This window comes from Nomascus leucogenys, chromosome 8 (assembly GCF_006542625.1).
Source record: "Nomascus leucogenys isolate Asia chromosome 8, Asia_NLE_v1, whole genome shotgun sequence".
NCBI classification, from domain to species: domain Eukaryota; kingdom Metazoa; phylum Chordata; class Mammalia; order Primates; family Hylobatidae; genus Nomascus; species Nomascus leucogenys.
The window spans coordinates 73,149,548-73,166,882 of record NC_044388.1 but is presented as its reverse complement, the minus strand read 5'-3'; the positions used below and the strand labels follow the sequence as shown (position 1 = coordinate 73,166,882).

At 40.8% G+C, this 17,335-nt stretch overlaps 1 protein-coding gene across 2 annotated transcripts; it reads left to right on the top strand.

Moving 5' to 3' along the window:
- The first annotated feature begins 1,525 nt into the window (after positions 1-1,525).
- Positions 1,526-16,964, top strand: C8H6orf62 (chromosome 8 C6orf62 homolog). 2 transcript variants are annotated; one of them, XM_030817383.1, is made up of 5 exons: positions 1,526-1,806; positions 5,365-5,541; positions 7,242-7,364; positions 12,897-13,031; positions 15,570-16,897. In XM_030817383.1, the coding sequence occupies exons 1-5, from the start codon at positions 1,765-1,767 to the stop codon at positions 15,693-15,695; spliced, it is 603 nt and encodes a 200-aa protein (XP_030673243.1). In that variant the 5' UTR covers positions 1,526-1,764; the 3' UTR covers positions 15,696-16,897. The 2 variants fall into 2 exon arrangements, with proteins under 2 accessions (XP_030673243.1, XP_012364494.1); XM_012509040.2 differs by lacking the exon at positions 1,526-1,806 and adding an exon at positions 2,332-3,142 and having other exon boundaries at positions 15,570-16,964.
- Positions 16,965-17,335: the final 371 nt, after the last annotated feature.

The following is a 17,335-nucleotide window of genomic DNA, read 5'->3' as shown; positions in this document are numbered from 1 at the left end:
AGCGTCTTTGACCTTGTTCGAAGCTTGAGGACCGCCCTCCCTGCCTGCGCACGTGGCGGGGTGGGGACAGAGGCAAGTGGCACTAACATGAGACATCTGCTCCCGCACGCCGTTTAAATTCCAGGAGTCGAATTGAGTTCTAGGTTTGCTGCCGCAGGATACCGCGGGGCCGACCCCCAGAAGGACTAAATAATAAGAATCGAAATAAGAATCTTCCAACACACACTTTCCTTTTCCCTCTTTGCTCCGCCCCTACCCTCGCCCACTCTCCGCCCACTTCCCCAGTTTTGGCCCGCCCAGGTCGCTGGTTCGGCTCTGTCCCGCCCCCAATCTGACTCTGAGAGGCTGACGAGACTCGGGAAGTGCGACTCCATCCGGGTGTTTTGTTGAGGATGGCTGAGGGCGTGGTTTTATGACGTCATCGGGGCGGGGCGAAGAGCCAACTCAGGAGACTGGGACTTCCTGAAGAAGGGGGGCGGAAGGAGTGGCGGGGAGTCCCTTTCCACGCCCCTTGGACACTCCATACTGGAGGAGAGCGGAGTCTCAACTCTCAAACTCCCCTTTTGAGGCGAGATTACTGAAATGGAAAGGTTAAATTCAAAGACTCCACTTTAAAAAACCTGTTCCTATTCTGTAGTCTTGATCTATTTTCCTCTTTTTCGGTAACCCTGAAAACTTTCCCACCTCCAATCCTTTCTCCCCCTTTGATTCTGCGCAAATGGTGGGGTCCCGCAGGACGCGCAGTCGCAGTCATACCGGGGCGGTGCCGGTGAGAGGCGGGTGACGCAGTGGCCGTCGCTGCCATTTTAAGTTGTTTGTTCTCGCTTCTTTTCTCAAACGCGACTCTGCCCCGGACCCGCGAGGCGCCCGAGGCCGTCGCCGCTTCTGCAGCCACCGGCGGGGGGGGGAACGAGGCAGTACCGCCGCGGACGCTCACCAACCGCTTCGGCTTTTCCCCCCTCCGGGTCTCCTCGACCTTTCCTGAGAGCCGGAATCCGACTGTAGGGGGAAGAAAGACTCAAGAGCAGATGCTTGAACTGAAATAACTTTATTTTGGGGGGTTACTTTGCTGACGCTTAGCACAGGGCTTCCTTTCCCTTCCCCTTCCGCCGCCAGTACCAGTCCAACTCCCCATCTTTCTCCTCGTTTTTCCTTTTTCTTTTTCTCTCTCTGTCGCCGCTGTCTCCGCGTCCTTCCCCTACGTCGCCGCCCAGGGCGCCGAGCCAGACTATGGGTCCCAGGTGGGGGCTGAGCGGCGGCAGCAGCGCGGGCGGTCCAGTCACAGTGCGCACTGCAGCGGGGATGGAGGGGCTCAGTTGGCTGGTGGTTTTCTCTTGACATGGCTCCTGCCCGTGCTACCAGCAGCGCCCCCGCCGCCGCCGCCTCTTCCGCCGCCGCCACCGCTCCGCCCGCAGGCTGCGGCTAGAGGGCCCAAACCCCGCCCGAGAGTCGGTCCGTGAGTCCCGGGCTCCGCGGGGACAGGGAGGGGATTTCCCCGTCACCCACCCCGCCCTAGCTGCCTCAGTTCCACCCCCTGCCCTTCGGGAAACTAACGACCCCACCCTAAACAGTCCAAACTCTGGAGACATGGTCTGTTCAACGTGAGAGAGAGCTAATTCGGGAACTTAATTTTTTGGGGGGAGGGTGGGTGGGCTTACTTTAGAAGTAATATTAACACAATTATTTTCTTTTTTTCCCTACTGAACCTTCCCATTTACCCTCTCCCGCCTACTCCACCCGGGCGGGAATTGTTTCCACGGTGAAATGAGTGAAAACCTGAGTGATCCTGTGTCTCCCGTGGTGCGAGTGAGTCGCTGCCGCTGAAGGCAAGGGGTGGGGGTGGGACCTGGGGGGGTGGAAGGCAGGTGGTCTCCGGGCACCGCCTGGGATTTGGGAGAAGAACCCGCCACCTTTGCCTCGGCAATGCTCACAAGAAGATAAATCGCACTCCCCACCATCTTGAACGGGGGCAGATCCACAGGGAAGTCTCCCTCGGGGAATGTAGGACTAGTTGCAGGCTGGGGGTGTTGGGAACCCGGGCATTAATCAGGTCTAACCACAGAGCCGGAATAATTAATACCGTATTATATACCCCTTTTCCTTTTGCCGTCATGATTCTCCTTGGTAGCAGCGTTAGCAGCCGCCTGAGGATGAAAATGTGGGTGATGGGGAAGTTGGTAATGACTCCGCTGTTTTTTCTCATGGCTCCTTTGGGCCACAGCTGCCCGCCCCCGGTATACACTGTAGTTGATTGCAGGGAAACCCTGTACCTCTCCCTTTCCTTCTCTACCGATTTTGCACTTTTCTCTATGCTCACCACCAAGTGTAATCAATAACAAGCACTGACAATACATAGCAATAGTGAAATCTGAAATAACTAAGAATTAGGTACTACAGCCATGGAGCTGGCTGGGTAAAATCTAATTGGATATTTCAGTTTCATTCGCCCACCCTGTTTTGGTGTTTTGTTTTGGTTTTTGTTTTGGTTTTGGTGAGTTTTTTTTTTTTTTTTTTTTTTTAGAAAGCAAGGATCACACTTTCCCCTCCCTGTTCGTTTTCTTAATCCCTTTTCTAAAAAGGGGGGAAAATCCGGATGGATTTTAGGGATTGGTCTGGTGTCAGCTGTGTTTTATTGCACACCTAAATCCTGTTTATAGGCTTTTCATTTCTCCGCAAAGCCTTTATTTTGGCACTTAAGCCAAATGTGTTTTCCAGAAAGTTAAAGTATTTTCTCCTCTTTCTTTCCTTTCTTTCCTCCCTTTTTCCCGTCTGACCCCAAACGTTATTGTCCAAACATGACTGGACAGCAGCTTTTGTTTCTTGACCCTGTAATATGACAGTCTGCTAATATTGACAGAAGGTGCAGTTTTTGGGTTACAGTCGTGATTTTCGCTAATCAATCATATTAGCAGGAAAAAAAAATGACTTGTTTCTGTTGTACTTGAGTCTTAAGAAAAAGTGCCCATAGTTTAGTGACAATTTCCAAAGGCTTTAGTACCACCTGTATTTCAAAATGGGGGACCCAAACTCCCGGAAGAAACAAGCTCTGAACAGACTACGTGCTCAGCTTAGAAAGAAAAAAGAATCTCTAGCTGACCAGTTTGACTTCAAGATGTATATTGCCTTTGTATTCAAGGAGAAGGTAATTTAAAGTTCTTAATGGTGAATTAGCACAAGTGATTTTTGTAAGTGTATATTATTTGTTACTCTTAAATTATTATGAATATTAGGTTAAAGAGTGGTTGAAAAAAGTCTGCTTTGTATGCCCTGTTTTTTCACCCTTAGGGGTGATTCTGTGAATTGAGCAGTTGCAGCCTACGAAAAGACCCTTGAGCGTTCTTTGGTTTGGAAATAAATTTGAGTCTGAAGCTTAGTAGTAGTATACACTGAGTTGACATGGGGTGGGCAACATTACAAAATTTTATGTGGAGTTAACATAGGAAACCTTATGATGGAATTTAAAGATTATCTAATGTAGAGTATAAATAAGATGCTTGAAAGTGTGAAATTGTAATCAGACTGTTTATATGCTAAAGTTAGCCTGTTTCTTAAACTCCGTAATGTAGGTAACCTTTTCTCGTACATTTAATGAAGTAGAATACACCTTTTAGGAGCAATTAAATACTGAAATGGTTAATTTGTGTTTAGAAGTGTGATTTTCTTTTTTCTTTTTTACTTAGAGTTCATTTTGCCTTGTATAGAAGTACAGTTTTTAAAAATTCAAAATGACCTAGAGAAGTTTCATTTTTAGGGGCGGTGGAGGTCTTAATAAGAATTAGTTCCACAGTTAAATAGCAAACAGTGAGTTGTGAGTAGTCAAGGATGGGATGATAAAAGCAATATTTTTTGCAACTTAAAATGAACATTTTCTTAAATTACCAGCAAGGCTTATTTGACCAAAGATGAGGTTATGAATATAAGGAAGTGCTGCTTGGATTTTGGTGCTTAAATTGTTAGCTAATTTCAGATCAGAAATACAGTCTTAGTATTTGTATGGTATCTATTAAGTATCTGGAAGTTTTCCAGGTTTTCCCCTACTGTTTAACTCTTTTATTATTTTTGTTGCTGAGACAGGCCTCACTGTATTGCCCAGGCTAGTCTTGAACTCCTGGGCTGAAGTGATCCTCCTGTCATGGCGTTTTAAAGTGCTGGGATTACAGGCAGGAGCTGCCATGCATAGCCCCAACTCTTAACTCCTAAAAGGTTAGTTGTATTTAAGAACATTCTTAGCTGCTGAAGTATAGCATTGTAAAGTGATTTTTAAGTAATTTTTGAAGTGACTGTCCCAAGATTGGGTGGTATCAAGGACTTACATCTCCACTTTTGTTTTGTTGACAAGCTGACTCAGAATTGATGAGATTGGATTTCAGTTGAAGATGATATAATGTATGCTCTTTAAATAAATCCAAGATAATAAGTAGTGAGACCAGATCTTTGTATTTAATCTATACATTGCCCCAAATTGCACCATCTTAATTCTTTAACACCAACGATAATCTGGTTTTATTCTGTGAATGGACAGTGTCTATGCAGTTGCCCTGAATAATTCATGATATATACTTAATAGTACAGAATTTTAAAAAGTAGTTTTGTAATGCGTACTTGGTCTTTAGTATTAAAAGAGAACTTGGTGTACTTCTTTTTAGTCTTCCAAATATTGATGGTTTTGGCTGGGTGCAGTGGCTCACGCCTGTAATCCCAGCACTTTGGGAGGCTGAGGCAGGCGGATCACTTGAGGTCAGGAGTTCAAGGCCAGCTTGGCCAAATGGTGAAACCCCGTCTCTACTGAAAATACAAAAATTAGCCAGGCGTGGTGGCACAGGCCTGTAATCCCAGCTACTCGAGAGGCTGAGGCAGGAGACTCCCTCGAACCCAGGAGGCAGAGATTGCAGTGAGCCAAGATCGTGCCACTGCACTCTAGCCTGGGCAACACAGCGAGACTCCATCTCAAAAAAAAAAAAAAAACCCACAAATGTTGATGGTTTTGATTATGTAATATTGAGAAAGTAATGGAAATTGGCCCATATAAGGAATGAAACTATTCATTTGTCTGAATAGTGTTGTTTTAAAACTTGTGAGATTTTTAATTTTAAGAAGTATTGTCCAAAATAATGCTATGGATACCATTATGCTATAAAACTCAAGCCTTAAACATTCTAATGATAGCTTGTACATGTATGGTTGGGGGGGGCGGTAGGGGAAGAACAGAAGGAATTACCTATCTGAAAATGTGTTTTCAGTGTATAACTTACTGCAGACAGTTAAGAATTTTGTGGAGTTAATGTTACATGACATTGTAATATGAACTGGGTGTTAAAAGGCTGTGCTCCCTGTGGGTTAATACACGATTTTCTTTTCTTTTAGAAGAAAAAGTCAGCACTTTTTGAAGTGTCTGAGGTTATACCAGTCATGACAAATAATTATGAAGAAAATATCCTGAAAGGTGTGCGAGATTCCAGCTATTCCTTGGAAAGTTCCCTAGAGCTTTTACAGAAGGATGTGGTACAGCTCCATGCTCCTCGATATCAGTCTATGAGAAGGGTAAGTTCTGCCTTAAGTCTTGACTTGACAAAGTTTCTGTGGATTAACCTTGCATTCCCCCCCCAACCCCCCCTTAAAGTGGGTAGTTATGATAGTGACCAGTCTCTTCAGGTAAATTTGTCTTTGTGCCATGTTGATAACTGGGATCGTGACTTTAAAGCATTGTGTTTATAGGATTAGAAAAATACGTTTTTTATGCCAGACCATTCTTATGTGGATAAAGTATATAAAGGGATTTCTTTAATCTGTGTTAGGTGTTGATGATCTCGGCCTTTTTTTTTTTTTTTTTGAGACAAAGTCTTGCTGTTTCGCCGAGGCTAGAGTGCAGTGGCATGATCTTGGCTCACTGCAATCTCTGCCCCCGCGCATTGAAATGATTCTCCTGCCTTAGCCTCCCAAGTAGCTGGGACTACAGTTGTGAGCCACCATGCCCGGCTAATTTTTTGTATTTTTAGTAGAGATGGGGTTTTGCCATGTTGGCTAGGCTGGTCGGGAACTCCTGACCTCAAGTGATCCTCCTGCCTTGGCTTCCCAAAGTGCTGAGATTACAGATGTGAGCCACTGCACCCTGCCAGTAGCCAACTTTTTAATAATTTAAGTGTTATGCATAAAGTTTTAAAATTTTTAAAGTAGGTTTGTTTTTGAAAATTTGACCTTGAGTAAAACATGGACAACTTTGTTGTATTAGGCTCATAATATTGGGTATTATTGTGGATAAATGTCTTATGTCTCCGTTTATTGTATTTCCTTTTTTGGGGGGAATATGAATATACGGAAGTGCTTCCAGCTTTGTAAACTTCTGCAACATATTAAAAGTTAATCTGGGCATAACTGAACCAAGAGATCCCCACAGTTACTTGGGGAGAATGCTGGAGATAACCAGATACTGGTCTGGAAGAGATTTATGGACCTTCAAAAATTAATATGCTGGCTACGATAATGAAGCAGAAGTCAGGAATGGAGAAAAGTAGTTTTTTATCAACATAAAAATAGCATTTCAGCTATAGTAAGAGGATAGTGATTCATATTAGGAGTTCTGAGACATCTTTGTTAAATAGATTGATTTTTAAAGGTGGAAATAAAGGTTCAGGGTCTGACAATACAACAGATATCAGAGATTTTGTTGTTTTCACCATGCACTGATAAATCTAGGTCTTGGTGTTAGGAGCATTGGACTGAGTGTATGTGACTTTCTGCAAGATAAAAATTAAAATTAGGGCCGGGCACAGTGACTTAAATGCCTGTAATCCCAGCACTTCGGGAGGCTGAGGTGGGTGGATCACCTGAGGTCAGGAGTTCGAGACCAGCCTGGCCAATGTGGTGAAACCCCGTCTCTATTAAAAATACAAAAAATATTAGCCAGGCATGGTGGCACACACTTGTAATCCCAGCCATTTGGGAGGCTAAGTCACGAGAATCACTTGAACCTGGTAGGCGGAATTTGCAGTAAGCAGAGATTGCACCAATTGCACTCCAGCCTGGGCCACAGAGAGGGACTCTGTTTCCAAAAATAAAAAATTACATCATGAGCTATTCAGATTATAAACTATTACATTTACTTCCTAAGATATAAAATGATATATGGTAGGTCTTTTGTACTTATAAAATGTTTTCGTAGGGGAACCCTATAATTTGTGACATTGCTTGACGTAGCTGTTTCCTTAAAAGTAAACTTTTTTTTTTTTTTAATCATTTTATAGGATGTAATTGGCTGTACTCAGGAGATGGATTTCATTCTTTGGCCTCGGAATGATATTGAAAAAATCGTCTGTCTCCTGTTTTCTAGGTGGAAAGAATCTGATGAGCCTTTTAGGCCTGTTCAGGTATTTTGGTCTAAAATAAGTGTGATGAGTATTTCAATATGTGAAAACTACTAGAATATAATAGGATCTAACTTGAGAAATTCTTTGGGAAAATGGTTTCTGATAGTTTTATTTCACGAGTCTCCCCTATTAAGAATATTGTGATGCAAGAGAAGAAAGCGTTTGGATTATAGAATCTCTTGACAGTGTGGTGGTTGCACCTGCCCAGTGTGGCTTTGAAATTATGGCTAGAGAAAATCTTTTAAAGTGGACATTTACTGATTTATAGAGGGGCCCACAGATGAGCTCCTGAGATCTGTAACTCTTGAACCCTTCACCGCACATCCTTCTAAAACCATATATTTAACTGCTGCTTCCCAAAGGAGTGTGATCTGAAATGGGTGAAGAAACCATTTCGTAGAAGTTGATTTGTATATAAAATTATAGAGGAAAGAAGTAAATTTAGTAGTCATTCTTAACCTTAAAATCTTGCTGACTTTGGACTTTTGTCATGGTATACTAGACATTGCTCAGGTGAGTCCCCCCTCTAGTGTTAAGGGCATTTACTCATGTTGAACCTAATTTTATTTATAGTATATTTGTATGCATAGAAGATGGAGGTTCACCAAAGTGTTAATTATTCTTAGTTGTAGGTCAAGTGTAGCTAACTTTCCTTTTTTATTATATATATTTACATACGTGTTTCCTTTATAATTTATGGCATATATTGCCATGATTTTCTTAAGTATACTTTTATAATCAGAAAAAGAAATGACATTAAGGACTCACTTTAAGTACACTAAATCAAATATTAGAAGGCTTCTTTATTTTAAGCTGATCATGAGGATTATTTGTCATTTAAAACTTTTGCTTCTACTTTTACCCTGAAGTATCTTTGTGGTGCTTATGTTTCTCACAGACTGTATAAGTTGATATCCTCTCCCACCCCATGGTAATGTTGCTACACATAAGCTCTAATAATTATCATTTTTAATGTTTTAAGATTAATTCAACTAAGTTTTAAAGATAATCCATTGGTTACATACATAAGAAAGTACTGTATACAGATTCCCCTGACTTATAATGGTTCGACTTAAGATTTTTCAACTTTACCATGATGTGAAAGCCATATGAATTCATTGTGCTCCTCGATTTATGATGGGACTACATCCAGGTAAAGTCACCGTAAATTGAAATTGTTGTAAGTTAAAAAGTCACTTTTTGATTTAAAATACGTGTAACTTACACTGGGTTTATCAGGATGTAACATCGCAAGTTGTGGAGCATCTGTATTTTGTCATTTAATGGATGATATCTGACTGAAGGGAGAAAATGAATATAAAAGGCATGAAAACAGCAATAGAAAAGGCATGTTTAAAGTTCTCAGATAACTCTAGCTGCTCTCTGGAGGTGGTGTTAGGATTTTATTGTTTTTTAGTTAAGGATTTCCCATTGGAAAAATGTAGGTCTGCTTATTACAGTATGTTTTCAAGTTTCTAATACCCTGCCTTTCCCACTGGGACCTTATTTGAAATAGTTGAGTTAACTTTAGTCTTGTGTCAAGTACTCTTTGAAGTCATGGCTGATGTTTATTGAGAGTTGACTGTACTAGGCTTCTGCTTTTTCTTTTTTTTCTTTTTTTTCTTTTTTTTTTTTTTTTTTTGAGACAGTCTCACTCTGTTGCCAGATTGGAGTGCAGTAGCGTGATCTTGGCTCACTGCAACCTCCTCTTTCCTGCAACCTCCTCCTTCCTGCAACCTCCTCCTTCCTGCAACCTCCTCCTCTTTGCAGCCTCCACCTCCCTGCAGCTTCCGCCTCCCTGGTTCAAGTGATTCTCCTGCCTCAGCCTCCCGAGTAGCTGGGTCTACAGGGACATGCCACCACGCCCAGCTAATTTTTGTATTTTTAGTAGAGATGGGTTTTCACCGTGTTGGCCAGGACGGTCTCAATCTCTTGACCTCGTGATTCACCCACCTCGGCCTCCCAAAGTGCTAGGATTACAGGTATGAGCCACCATGCCCGTCCTTTTTTTGAGACAGGGTCTTGTTCTGTCGCCCAAGCTGGAGTGTGGTGGCGTGATCTTGGCTCACTGCAACCTCTGCCTCCCAGGTTTGAGCCATTCTTGTGCCTCAGCCTCCTGAGTAGCTGGGATTATAGGCGCGCGCTATGACACCCAGCTAATTTTTGTATTTTTTTTTTTGTAGAGACGGGGTTTTGCCATGTTGGCCAGGGTGGTCTCCTTGACCTCAAGTTATCTGCCTGGCTTGGCCTCCCAAAGTGGCGGGATTATGGGTATGAGCCACCACACCCAGCCTTAGACTTTCTCTTACTTTATATATATTTAATCTCAGTCCTTAAAATAACTGGGTAGATAGGAGGAAACTGAAACAGAAATTAGGTAAATAAGGCCCAAGGCAGTTAAATAGGATAAAAGCCTGGACTGACTGTGCTTTTAACTCACTACCCTGTACTGTGAAAAGTTGCCTATATTAACTATAGAATCTTAAAATTCTGGACTTAATGTAAGCAGTATGATGTAGGTAATAACTTTAGAATTCAACTGCAGTAAGTAGGTTAATATTGTAAGAACTAATTTGCTTTTCTGAAGTAATTTAAAATTTATGAATATCCTATATGAGGAGCCTTAAATATAACTCACTCAGTTCTTTCTCAAAGAAAATGAGAAAAGGAGTGGTAAGTTTTAACTTGCAGGCCTCTTTTTGTTTTTTGTTTTTTGACTCTTAAAGCACTGTACTTATTTTTAAAATTTAATTAACTTTTTATAGAGATGGGGTCTCGCTTTGTTGCCCAGGCTGGTTTTGAACTCCTAGGTTCAAGTGATCCTCTTGCCTCAGCCTCCCAAAGTGCTAAGATGACAGGTGTGAGTCACCATGCCTGGCCTTTTGAAGCACTTTAAAATCTGAATACATGGGTAGTGAGGATATAATCGGAACCAGAATAAGGATTGTTTTTAAATACTGAGTTCTTCAGTGTACTGTGAAGTTCTGGGAGGTACTGCTAAAATGTATCTCTTCTTTTCTCTTCGTTATTAACGCTACTGCCAAGGTTAGCTCCTCCCCCGACTGTTAGAATATTTCGTTACTTCTGTGGGAATTACTTCTTTCATGCTGCTTATGAGAAGTTTTTTGTGTGTGTGTGTGTGTGTGTGTGTGTGTGTACCATTTCTTTTCAGATAAGTGGATATTCAATATGATAGAATTGAAATGCCAAAGAATTATAAGGAAGGCCTTTTTCAGTCTCACTCAAACCTTTTTTCAGTGTGATTACTGGTTCTTGCACCCACCCTGGTTGCTTACCATATTGCAGCTTTGTTACTTGAATAGTATTTCAGTTTTTAACACATTTGTTTTTGTGTTGGTTCTGTTTCCTAGTATGGCTGTTTTTTTGTTTGTTTGTTTGTTTTTTGTTTTTTTTTGAGATGGTGAGATGGGGTCTTACTCTGTCACCCAGGCTGGAGTGCAGTGGCATAGTCATGGCTCACTGCAGCCTTGACCTCCCAGGCCCAAGTGATCCTTCCACCTCAACCTCATGAGTAGCTGGGACCACAGGTGTGCACCACCATGCCCAACTAATTATTTTTGTAGAGATAGGATCTCACTTTGTTGCCCAGGCTGCTCTCAAACTCCTGGCCTCTAGTGATCCTCCCGCTTTGGCCTCCCAAAGTGCTGGGATTATAGATCTGAGCCACCATGCCCAGTCAGCATTTATCAGATTACTTACCATCACTACTTCGTCCTGGGGAAATTCTCTTAATCTTTAAAGGCGCAATCCAAAATCATAATGTTCCTGTGTTACTTACTGTTACTTATTTATTTTCTCCTATAGCGGTTTGATGATAAGAACTCAATTTGGGCCGGGCGCAGTGGCTCACGCCTGTAATCCCAACACTTTGGGAGGCTAAGCCGGACAGATCACCTGAGGTCGGGAGTTTGAGACCATCCTGACCAACATAAAGAAGTCCTGTCTCTACTAAAAATAAAAAATTAGCCAGGCGTGGTGGTGCATGCCTGTATCCCAGCTACTTGGAAGGCTGAGGCAGGAGAATCGCTTGAACCCAGGAGGTGGAGGTTGCAGTGAGCTGAGATCACGCCATCGCACTCCAGCCTGGGCAACAAGAGTGAAATTCCATCTCAAAAAAAAAAAAAAAAAAAGATTAGAGTTTTACAGATAACCACATCTTATTCTGGGAAAGGATTTGAAGCAAGTGGGTTTTATATTTGGATGTGCTTGTCCTCTTCAGCAGTATAATAAGCCCCTTAAGGCTGACGTAGCCTTATTTCTATTTTTTAGTAGCTAATAGCATGCTTTTGATATGCTTATGATCATACTAATGATTTAATATTTGAATTGTATGGAAGTACAATTCAGTATCATTTTACATATAGTATATTGTGATGCTATATCGTATTTTATATTCTGGTTTATAAGATAAGCTCCTAGGTATAAAATCCTGCATAGCAGGAACTTGGTTTTTCAGTGTTATTATTTCCTACTGTTTTTGACGTAACGACAATAAAATTTGTTTGAACCAAATGGACTAACAATTATTTGTACAACTCAGTATTATCTAAATATCATATTGTTAAATCTAGGTTTCTTGAATGTTAAATCTGGGTTTCTTGAATTCTCCATCAAGCCTGGTCATGTCATATAGCATTTGGTGTCTCCCCATGCCCAACAGATATTTTGTGGGAGGATGGAGTTGATCTTCCTCATGTTAAAAGATTGAAGGGAGTGTTCTGACTTAATTGATAACAGTCTTTTATAACTTCACGAATTTTTGAGAACCACCCAAGGCTAGCTGTGGGAAAAATTCACATAAAAACATAGCCTATCTGTGAGGAGCAAAACTCTATTTCAGTTGTGGGCTTTACATTTCATTTAATCCTCTTAACTGTCCTGTGAAATGGGTTACAGCCTTATTTTATAGATGAGGAAGCTGAAGTTTAGGTAAGTTAAGGGATTTGCATAAGGTCACGTAACTAGTGAGTTGTGCAGCTAGGGTTAGAATAAACATTTATTTTTTTTCTTAGAAACAGCAGTTAACAATGTGCCTCCTAATCAAAAGAAAAGAGATGTCCTTGGGGCTTAAGGTACTATGGTGGGAGTGTTGGACTGAGTAGGTTTGAAAATATAATTTTATGATCATGGAGTACTAGGATTTAGTCATTTTGATGCAGAGCATTTCCTGATCAACTGTCTCTGGAGTGTACTGTCCAATAGAATTCTCTACAATTAAGGACATATTCTGTATCTCAAGAGATTGTTCTTAATTGTGGCCAGTAATGTGACCATTGAGCATTTGAAATGTGGCTAATGTTACTGAAGAATGGAATTGTAAATTGCTTTTAATCTAAATTTTGCCTGTGATATTGGTTGTGGGTTTGCCAAAATTTGTTTTTTTAAAGAGGAAAAGATAATGTGACTGTTGGCTGCTTTATTGGACAGCACAGCTATATGCATAGAGATGCAGATGTTTCAGGTAGTATAATTTGTTTGTAGTTAAATATAAATGTTGTATTTTGTAATTAGGCCAAATTTGAGTTTCATCACGGTGACTATGAAAAACAGTTTCTGCATGTACTGAGCCGCAAGGACAAGACTGGAATTGTTGTCAACAATCCTAACCAGTCAGTGTTTCTCTTCATTGACAGACAGCACTTGCAGGTAAGCAGCTTTTTTGAAAACCACTTACAGGCTCATTCAAAAAGCTTATTGGTTAGTAAACGTTTTTTATACAAGTTACTTGATTGTTTTGTCCCCCCAACACTGCATTATTTTTGAAGTTATTTAAAAAGCAAAAAATAGGCTGGGCATGGTGGCTCATGCCTATAATCCCAGCACTTTGGAAAGCCGAGGCGGGCTTATTGCTTGAGTTCAGGAATTCCAGACCAGCCTGGGCAACATGACGAAACCCCATCTCTACAGAAAATATAAAAACTAGCCAGGCATGGTGGCGTGTGCCTGTAGTCCCAGCTACTGGGGAGGCTGAAGGGGGAGGATTGCTTGAGCTTAGGAGGCTACAGTGAGATCTTGTCACTGCACTCCAGCTTGAGTGACAGAACGAGACCCTGTCTCAAAAAATGAAATGAATTTTTAAAAAAGTGTTTCCTAGGCCTCACCATAGAACAGTGGTTCGCAAATTTTGCCGCACGTTACAGCAACCCGGCAAGCTTTATTTATTTATTTATTTATTTAAACAAAAGGGAAAAAACCCACCTCCTTCGAAGCTTTTAAAAGTCACGATTCTAGTGAACAGTAGTGAGAACCATTGCCCTAAAGCATGTCTACCGGATGTGTGGGCAATGGATAAACATCACTTGAGAACTTGTTAAAAATATAGATTCTCAGGCTCTACTAATCAGAATCTGCACTTTAAACAGAATCTCAGGTGATTTGAAACACATTGTGTTTGCAGAAGCACTGACCAGGACTTTTTTTTTTTTTTTTTTTTTGAGAGGGAGTCTCTGTCACCCAGGCCGGAGTGCCATGGCGCGATCTCAGTTCACTGCAAGCTCCACCTCCTGGGTTCACGCCATTCTCCTGCCTCAGCCTCCCGAGTAGCTGGGAATACAGGTGCCCACCACCACACCCGGCTAATTTTTTTCTTTTTTTTTTTGTATTTTAGTAGACGGGGTTTCACCGTGTTAGCCAGGATGGTCTCAATCTCCTGACCTCATGATCTGCCTGCCTTGGCCTCCCAAAGTGCTGGGATTAGAGGCGTGAGCCACCGCGCCCGGCCAACTTTTTAAATCTAAAAGGTTGAGGGACATACATTTAAAAGATCCACATTTATTTCAAATAAGCACTTCCATTTGGGCACAGTGTCTCACGCTTGTAATCCTAGCATTTTGGGAGGCCAATGGGAGGATTGCTTGAGTCCAAGACCAGCCTGGGCAACAGAGTGAGACCTCATCTCTACAAAAAATCAAAGAAATTAGCTGGACATTGTGGCATGTTCCTGTGGTCCTAGCTACTCTGGAGGCTGAGGCAGGGGAGGATCGTTTGAGCCCAGGAGTTTAGAGTTGCAGCAAGCCATGATGGCACCAACACACTCGTGCCTGAGTAATGCAGCGAGACCCCATCTCGAAAAAAAAAAAAAAAAAAAACCGCCAACAACAAATAACCACTTCCCATTTAAGCAGCAATCCAAGTATTGCAATTTAGTTTTTAGATGCAGCCACTTGCTGGCTGTATGATCTTGGACAGGTAACTGCTGTGAGCATGTTGCTTCTGTGAAATTGAACAAATGATAATCCTAATAAGGTTGTTAAATTTAACGTAAGGTTGTTACATTTAAAATTAACTATTACAAGTAAAGTATATGTACATATGTATAGGTTCATTTACATTTGTAGACTACAGACATCTTCAAAGTCAGAGTCCTTATTTTGCCTTTTAGAGGTGCTAGATAGTGAACAAAAGATGAACTTTGTAGTTAAGTTGGATGTTCAAATGGTAACTAGTTTTTAAAAATAAGGGTTTTGATTTAGCTGGTGATACTTTGGCTTTCTTCTAGTCCCTTACCCCAGGATATGCTTAAATCTTTTATTTATTTTTTGAGACAGGGTTTCACTCTGTCACCAGGCTGGAGTACACTGGCATGTGGATCATGGCTCACCGCAGCCTTGACCTCCTGGGCGCAGGTTATCCACCTCAGCTTCCCGAGTGGCTGGACTACAGGCGTGTGCCACCATATCCAGCTAATTTTTATATTTTTTGTAGAGACGGGTTTTTGTCATGTTGCCCAGAATGGTCTTGAACTCCTGGGCTCAAGCAATCCTTCTGACTCAGTCTCCCAAAGTGCTGGGATTACAGGTCTGAGCCACCACACCCAGCCTCAAATTTTTACCTATTCCTTCATCCTCTCACTAGCTTCTATTCTTACCACATCTGCTTTATCTTCCTTTTTTTAAAAATGACTTCAGACTTCTCAAATCTGTCCCCATGAAATGCCTTTAGCTTTAATTTCTTCTAGCAAGTAGTCTCTGGTTTACTTCCCTAACTTTTTATCTTCTAATTCTGCATAAATTTTTCCTTTATCTTATATGGCAAGATTTTGTCTGTCTAGAATATGGATAGGGACTACAATTTATCCCTTACTCTGTATGTTAAGATGTTCAATAAATTGTGGAAAATGGACTTCATGTGACAGTTACGCGAAAATCTTATTTTTAAAAAATATTAAAATGTTTCCCCTTCCAGACTCCAAAAAACAAAGCTACAATCTTCAAGTTATGCAGCATCTGCCTCTACCTGCCACAGGAACAGCTCACCCACTGGGCAGTTGGCACCATAGAGGATCACCTCCGTCCTTATATGCCAGAGTAGAGTACTGACCAACAAAATGGAGAAGATCAGAGAATGCAGCAGCAGTTTTTTTTCTTGTTTTCTTACCACTTTATTCTTTCAGAGTTTAAAGAAAATGGACTCATGCACAGAACACTATGCATTTTGAAACTTGTTCATCCTGGATTTTTTTAAATCATTTTTATCTCAGAACTTAAACAAAAATTAGATGTCGTGCACGGACTGTGTGAAAGAAGATGCTTTGCATATTTGCTGCACTGCATCAGTATCTTACTAAAAATGTGAAATGAAAGGACTATTGTACACTGAAATGCTTAAATGTATCTGAAAGCACAAGGTGATACTCACTTTTATGGTCTTCCCATTTGTGCTGGTTTTTGCCTCTTTGACATCTGTCATCAGTATTTAGAGGGTGAGAAGTGAATGTAACAGGTATAAATAACATTTTTAAAAACAATAGCTTTGCTATAATCACAGTTGTTCCAGAGCACTGTCAGATTCATTCTAATGACCAGAACTGGTTGTTTAAAAAAAGAAAATACAACCATGGGAAAGAAATCTTAAATGAAAAACGCATCTCATTGTAGGCCTTTTTGCCTCATAGTTTACTGGGCCATGTTTGTTTCCTGGTACTCATGTATTTTTTTTTTTCCAGATCTCTTTCCCCAAGTTGCTATTGTAAGAGTATTCTGCTGCGTGTGGATGCAGTTGTACACATTAAAGCAGATCTGGAGTCTGAAGTAGCTATAAAGCAGCTATAAAACTGAGAAATACATTCATAGCTGCAGAAACCATGATAGGTAGAGGACTTTTTTTTTGGTTGTTTTTTTTTTTTTTTGGTTGTTTTTTTTGGGGGGTTTTACAAAGAAGAGATTTTTATTACAAAGAAAAAAATTCCAGTGAATTGTGCAGAAATGCTGGTTTCTACACCATCCTAAAGAAAAACCTTTCAAGGGTGTTTTGGAGTAGAAAAAGGTTATAAAGTTGGAATCTTAAATTGTATTAACCATTGAGTGTCAAAGTTCTAAAAGCAGAACCATTTTGTGCAATGAACATAAGGAAAGACTACTGTATAGGTTTTTTTTTTTTTTCTTTTAAATGAAGAAAAGCTTTGCTTAAGGGTTGCATACTTTTATTGGAGTAAATCTGAATGATCCTACTCCTTTGGAGTAAAACTAGTGCTTACCAGTTTCCAATTGTATTTAGCTTCTGGTTGGAATTTGGGGGGAAAAAAAAAAAAACTAAATAAAATAGGTGAAAGTTCCCTGACTATTCAGGTGAATACACAAAGTTTGAAGTGTTAACTTTTTCTTTCCATTTCACTGATGTTACTGGTCACCTTAGGGAATTATTTCATTTCATAGTCTGTGGCTAAACAGTAAATTCAGAAGAAAAATACCTGGCAATTGAGTGTGTAACTTCAACAAGAATAGGAATCAAGGACATACTGTCAGCTTTCAACAGTTAGCAACCTGGCCTTATGCCTTGCTTCATGGGAAAGCGCCATTCTTAAATTTCAAAATGCTTTCATGTGTCCTCTTATTTAAAAATTAGAATCTATTTGAAATAACATTTTGAATGTTTATTATAGCCAGGTACTCTTCTAAGCTCTTGTCTTAGCCTCTCAACCTTTGGTGGAAATAGATGCAAAGGTTAAGTAA